The sequence below is a fragment of the Adiantum capillus-veneris genome, chromosome 6, assembly GCF_014529385.1.
Source record: "Adiantum capillus-veneris isolate H3 chromosome 6, ASM1452938v2, whole genome shotgun sequence".
Classification (NCBI taxonomy): domain Eukaryota; kingdom Viridiplantae; phylum Streptophyta; class Polypodiopsida; order Polypodiales; family Pteridaceae; genus Adiantum; species Adiantum capillus-veneris.
The window spans coordinates 33,441,678-33,448,644 of NC_140936.1; the positions used below are offsets into that span (position 1 = coordinate 33,441,678).

Here is a 6,967-nt window from a genome sequence, read left to right on the forward strand (position 1 = left end):
ATTGAAGCACAAGACACAAGGGCCAAAAATTGTAGCAAAACTATTCAAATACCAATAGATCCAAAATTGACAACAGGTCTTCACACAAAACTTCACTTGAAACCAGGCCTAATTGTAGAACTTTGTGCAGGAAATATTGACATTCTAGATGGCCTAGTCAATGGAGCTGACGGTATATTCAAAGCGATAACACAAACCTCCACGACACAAACCATATGGATTCACTTTCAAACCACTAAAGTAGGCCAAAAAACTAGGTATGAAAACTAGCAACTATACATTGCATCAATAGATAGGCAATGGACACCAATCCAAAAAATAACACGTGAGTTTCAAATAGGAAAGAACTCCCTGAACACTATTACTAGAACACAATTCCCAATTCAACCTGTCAACTGCTAGAACCATACACCGTGCACAAGGCTTGACGCTAGACACCTTGGCTTTCGATCCAACCAGCATTCGAAGTCACGGCCTTGTGTACACTGCCCTCTCCCGCATAAGAGATCCCAACAACCTTTACCTCCTAGCAGAATTAACTTCCAACCATATTAAAGTAGACCAAACAGTTCTAACTGAGTTACGTACCACCTCAAAACACATGCCACTTGGAAACCTACACAGCTTAACCTCCACTCTTTGCCCAACAATCACTTGATATTACAATCTCTTAACATTGTGTCCCTAAAGAAACACTACAACAACCTTATTCATGATAATAGCTTAATGGCCTCCCACATTCTTTGTCTCCAAGAAACAAAACTACGACATCCCAACACAGTGGCCATAAACGGTTACACACACACACACTGAAACAACTGGCCCCATGGGAGTATCCCTCTTCACATCAAACAAAAACATACATCTATAACACCACACCATCATTTCCACGAACGAAATAGAATGCATTACAGCACTCCTCAGCACGCCACATAATCCACCAATAATCCTGATAACATTGTACCGCAGACCCTCAACTCCACTTCCTTTGCTCCTACAAACATTGACCACACTACTCACACCTCACCTCCAACACACCCCTACCATTTTACTCGGTGACTTCAACATCAATGCTAAATACCAAACACCTGAATACCTTGCACTTTCTAACCTTCTCTCCACACACAACATGACACAACATATAACTCAGACCACAACAATCTACGATTCAACTTTGGATCACATTTGGACTACAAATTCCTTCACTAACATAACAACAGGCACTAACTTTTCATTCTAATCAGACCACTCCATTATTTACTTACTACTCCCACTAAACTCCAAAAACACATTCCAATCCTCCCCTCCTCTTACATCCTAAAATCACCTCCACAAATCCTTCGATTGGCAGCCCCCGTGATCCATCACCTTGTTCTTTTTTCATAAAAGACGATAGGAGGTTTGTATTAAAAAAGAAACAACATTACATGTATCTGGGGAGATGGGGACAGGCTAAACCTGCTTTTCCATGAGAGATTACAATGACCATTAGATGCAAAAATTAGAGCAGTCTTCCATTATCCCTTTACGATCATACCCGGCTACTTCCCGACAGAGAACTAAGGACATCCTGGAGGTGGAGTCAACTTTGAACGTAGCCACTACCTACTTTCACTCAAAAACCTTTCACTTTCACTCATGGACACCCAAAAATAAAATAAATTATATTTTTAGCCAGCAAAAAAGACAAGTCGCCTCTAAAGCCTGAAGCCCCTCAGCCCTTTGGGCAAACCAAAAAGTGATTATATATGGTTGCAAAAATCATTTCTCCGGAACACTCATTCTTGGAGGCGATGAATCATGGAATTTGGAAACAGAAAAGATGGGGCACGTGGAATCGCACATACGACTGTCGACAGAAGAGCACGGGCGACAGTGAGCTACCTATCACAAAACTAACGGTCATGCCGCGCGACAGTGGACAGCAACGGGAACCGGGAATTCCCCGAAGGGGACACGTAAGGAGCCAGGTGCCAAAGTGGGATTCCAGCTCATGGGCTAGTCGATTGACGTGGCCTGACAGGTAAGCATTATGGTGCGCTACCTCAGGGACAGCAGGTGCAACGGTCCTGTAGCGCAGCCAACAGGCTATTGGTACATATATTGCTACCTCTCTGAGCTCTGGTCACTGCTCAGTTTTCTTTCATGATGAGATGAGATTGGTGAGGGTGGAACCTTAATCTAATTAATTATTAATTAAGCCTTCTTCAGCTGTATGTGTTTATTGTAAGCATTTCTTGGGGGCTATGGCGACAATGGCCTCCTTGCTGCTGCTCTCTCTGCTCTCCATCTCTTTCCTGTCTTGTGTGCCGCTGTCATTTGCTACCGTCTACACAGTGGGCGGCCCTGCTGGCTGGACTACCCCTTCTCGTGCCAAGGTTAACTACACCGACTGGGCTGCCAACACTCTCTTCAAGGTTGGAGACACGCTAGGTAACTGAGGTTTTGTGCATACATGCATTCACCTCTCTCTCTCTCTCTCTCACACACACACACACACACACACACACACACACTCACAAGAAGATTTAGAAATTTTCTCATGTAGGAAAACGGAGTCTTTCTCAGTGTTTTTCATACAATGCATAACATCATGAGCTTCTGCTCGAAAGGCACTGCATACCTAGCTAGGTACGATTGGCGGCAGGGGACTACGGCCCCCCCCCCCCCGCCCCCCTTGCCAATCGTACCTAGCTAGGTATGCGGCGCCTCCCTCACACAAGTTGAGGTAAGTCACATTGTGGGGATTTTGTCCAAAATTGTGACTTTGCTTGCTTCTTCTTGCACTTGATGCTCTTTGAGCTAACTTCCACCCTTTCAATGCAGAGTTCAACTATGTGCCCAAGGCCCACACTGTATTGGAGGTGACAAGGAGTGATTTCAGATATTGCAACAAGAGCAATCCATTGGTCAAATACGAGGATCCAAGTGGGACGACCGCAATCGAGCTCGCAAAGGTAGGAAATTACTACTTCATTGATGGAGTAGGGGAACATTGTGAGGAGGGCCAAAAGTTTCAAGCCAAGGTGCAATCCAGTCCTAGTGGCTCCATCTCTAGCTCCCCTTCTTCTGGAGGATTTGCACCCACATTGGCACCATCCACATTGTCCCCCTCCCTACAGCCTGCGCCAAGTCCGGCAGGGGCGATCCCACCAGCAATCGCATCAGCACCACCATCCACCACCTTTGCATCCAATGTAGCTTATGCTGTGATCACTTTTTTCATCTCTCTATCTTCTTTGCTATGATCATAGTTAAGTTCACTAGCCCGCACTCCATTTTACAAGCATCTGCTGAACTTTCTCTTGTGTGAAGAGCATGCGATACATCCATTATACATTAAACTTTGTTGGTCATTTTTTGAAGCTGATCAAGAAGGCGGCTGACAGCTTGTACAGCCATACATTCAGGAGCCCCCTCTAATTAATTTCATGCAATTATTTCTTTCCTAGTGAAGTTGGTCTCTAGACTCTCTCTCTCTCTCTCTCTCTCTCTCTCTCTGGAGTCTGCGCCTATTGATCGGGTACTGTAATGTCTTGAAAGTTGAACACCTCTTGTAAACTTGTGCTCGATGCTTTCCCTTTCCCAAATGTATAGTCAAATTCCCTGAATTCTTTCTTGAAGAAAGCAGTATTATTACTATTATAATATAATTTATGGGATAGTGGAACACATATTAATTCTTAGTTGCTTTCTTAGCCCCCCCCCCCCCCCCCCCCAAAGCACTATCTAACACGGGGTCTGAGTGGTGGGATCCGGAGCCGCAAGGAGTTCTTCCCACTAAGCTCAAGAGACTGCTCATTGAGCATGTGAGCAGGGAAGTGCTACAGGTTCAAAGAGGCTGGAAGTTGGGTTTTTTAGGGAGATGTTTTTCAAATTTTTCAAATGCCTTCGAGGCTCAAGGGGCTTCGGGCTGCCACGTGGCACAAAGAAACCCCACATGCGGGGTCTTGCAAGCAGCTACTGAGGTATATGACGCGGATCATGAGCCCCATTAGGCATATGAAGGCGTGAGGGAGGTCTTCCTTAAGCAAGGCCATGGCGGCCGCTCGTCGGCGCTGTGTGTGCGATGTGAGTCCTCGGTGGGAATCTCGAGGCGAATGGGCGGTCCGAAAAAAAGTGTGTCTCGGATTGCGGCCAAGCGTCTCAAACCACCTTAAGAGGCTGTTGGCGTCTACGTGCATACCCACTGTGGATCCCATGGCCGAGGCTTCATTGAAGACCTTGTGTTACTTGCAACAAACTCACATAGACCGTTGAGGTCTCTTGGGATGTGAATCATTCACATCTTGCTAGAACCAAAACAAAATTAAAAATCCCACATAGATGTTTAAGATCTCTAGCATTCAAGTGCTCCAAAACCCCAAATGACGTAGGTTAGGAAGATTGAGAACTAGAATTTCTAGAGTAATCGATCTGTAACCAGATAAGACATTAAGGATCACTAAGTAACATCTAGCATTAGTTGAAGGCGAATGAGGGATCTACGGAAGTCCACACATGAAAGCAGAGGAGATCGCAGCCATAGGTGTAAGTTAAAAAATAAACCTGGACACGAATCAAACGCCAAAAACTCAGACAGTGCATGTTAACTGAGAATACCACCTCATGAAAACGGGTGAAATTACATAGCGTGTGTATGGGTGAGGTGGTTAACCATGCATCACAAAGCCAAGGCACGAGGTGGTGGATTCGAATCACAGGTCATGGGGGCGCCAGAGTCTCTGTATTGCCTTGATTTTTGCATCGTCAGGGTTTAGTCTGCTCCGAGATCTCATCCACAAACCGTGGCCATTGATCCCCCCCCCACACCACAAAATAAATGCTCTGTGTCACTTAGTGGCGATGAGGAGCTAGATGAGATTAGTCTATGGTATTGATAGAAAGGATCAATATAGTAGCTATAGTTGACATGCTTGATACTCTATCATGGAAGGTAACGGAAGCTTATGTTTATGAATTCAAAGGGAACTACTTTGCTTATTAGCCACCAAAGAGTGTGTGAAAGACTCTTTGCGTGTGTACTTTCTTACATGTTTTCTCACAATATCTGATAAAAACAAACCTCTATTATAATGACAACAATCTATTCCACAGTGCCACGATCAATTTTGTGGATAGAAAGCAAAACAGTTATTGATAACTATAGCTAACAATTTTTGGATATCATGGTTGGTACAACATATGTCCATTTCAAAATTTTTATAGGCATCACAATTTGAATGGTCCAGTTTTGGAGCTATGCTTTTCTTGACTCATATTATACACTTATAATTGATGGCATTTACCATCTTTTTGAATATAATATGTAGATTTTGTGATCTTTTATTACATGTTTTCTCACAATCTCTGACAGAAAACTCTAGTATAGTGATTAATGTTTCTTCCAGACAACAATCTATTCCATAGTTTCATGGCCAATTTTGTGGATGGAAAGCAAATAAGTTAATTGATAATTGAAGCTAACATTTTGGATATCATGCTTGGTACAACCATATATGTCCATTTCAAATTGATAATAGACATCACAATTTGAAATGGTGCACTTTTGGAGTCATGCTTTTCTTGACTCATATTATATACACTCATCATTGATGGCATTTAACATCTTCTTGAATATGATCTGTAGATTTTGTGATCTTTTATTACATGTTTTCTCACAGTCGTTGATAGAAAACTCTATTGTAGTGGCTAATTTGTCTTTTAGACAACAATCTATTCCACAATTCCATGGTCAATTTTGTGAATGGAAAGCAGAGAAGTTATTGTTAGCTTTGTCAGTGCTTGAATTGATCATATCTAGAACAAAAAGTGTTGGAATTGAATCCTAAAAGCTATTGTGAGTTGCTTGTGAGGTGGGAGACCTCTAGAGTGAGTTTCACTTCAATTTGGCAAGTTAGACATCATACACGTATGATAACTTAATGGCAATTTAGGGACCAAATCTGACATCATAGCATACCAGGGCATTTAGCACCACAAAACAGGCCTAGAGACCAAAGTTTGGGCATAGACATCATAAGCGTATGATGTCTCATGTCAAGATTTGAAAGTCCAATTGCATTTTTGACCACACAAGAGGTTTGAAAATGATGTGTTAAGCTTGTCTGCAAAATTTCATCTCATTTGGATACATATCTTTGAATTTAAGGAGATTTTTGCAAATTCAAGAACGTAAAGGTGAAAATTTGTGATTTTGAGTAATTTTGACATCCAAAATTTTTTGTGAGCACATATTCTTGTTGTATGCATCAAGGAGCACCTTGGGAAGAAGTAGAAGTGAAATATGAACCAAAAGACATCATGCACGTATGATGTCTTAGAGACCAAATCTGTGTCAAATTAGACATCTAAGTGTACCCTAGTGTCCTAGAGCATCAAAGAAGTCCCTAGCCCAAATTTCATTGCATTTGGAGCACATTTGAGCTTATATTGACCATAACTTGCACAAAAAGTGTTGAAATTGAATTCTGAAAGTTGTTGATAGTTGCTTAAGTAAAAAGAGTCTTTGGATAAAAGTTACTTCATTTTGCCACAAAAAACATCACACGCATATGATGTCTCAAGTACCAAATTAGAAGCCAAAAATTACATTTGAGCTTACAGAAGCATTTGCCATCATCAAATAGGCATAGAGACCAAATTTCATTCAACTTGGATCACTTTTGTCTTAGCTAACCTTGGGAAGTTGCAAGCAACCAAGTAGAAAAAGAAGTGATAGACCTGACTAAAAGTGTCAGAATCATAAACTGAGACTTGGACTGGTTAGAGTATATCAAGGATAGTCTACATTTAAAGTTTGGAGGAATTCTAAGTCAAGAGACATCATATGCGTATGAAGTCTCCAAGCACAGGTTGAGGACATACAAGAACTTTGACCAGTCAGAGGCCTTCCTTTTGACCCTAGAATCCCAAATATCATTCCAAAACCAATTTGAACATGTGTAAGTGGACCAAAGCCAGAATT

At 42.1% G+C, this 6,967-nt stretch overlaps 1 protein-coding gene across 1 annotated transcript; it reads left to right on the forward strand.

Annotated features, from left to right (window-relative positions):
- The first annotated feature begins 2,125 nt into the window (after positions 1-2,125).
- LOC147455329 (mavicyanin-like) lies at positions 2,126-3,451 on the forward strand. Its single transcript, XM_086515235.1, has 2 exons — positions 2,126-2,433; positions 2,827-3,451. The coding sequence occupies exons 1-2, from the start codon at positions 2,247-2,249 to the stop codon at positions 3,246-3,248; spliced, it is 609 nt and encodes a 202-aa protein (XP_086371361.1). The 5' UTR covers positions 2,126-2,246; the 3' UTR covers positions 3,249-3,451.
- Positions 3,452-6,967: the final 3,516 nt, after the last annotated feature.

What these genes read in the sequence shown, in the direction of transcription:
- LOC147455329 (XM_086515235.1), top strand. Translation starts at nt 2,247, where the DNA reads ATGGCGACAATGGCCTCCTTGCTGCTGCTCTCTCTGCTCTCCATCTCT. An exon ending in CAAGGTTGGAGACACGCTAG is followed by an intron (nt 2,434 to 2,826) that starts GTAACTGAGGTT and finishes CTTTCAATGCAG; the next exon opens with AGTTCAACTATGTGCCCAAG.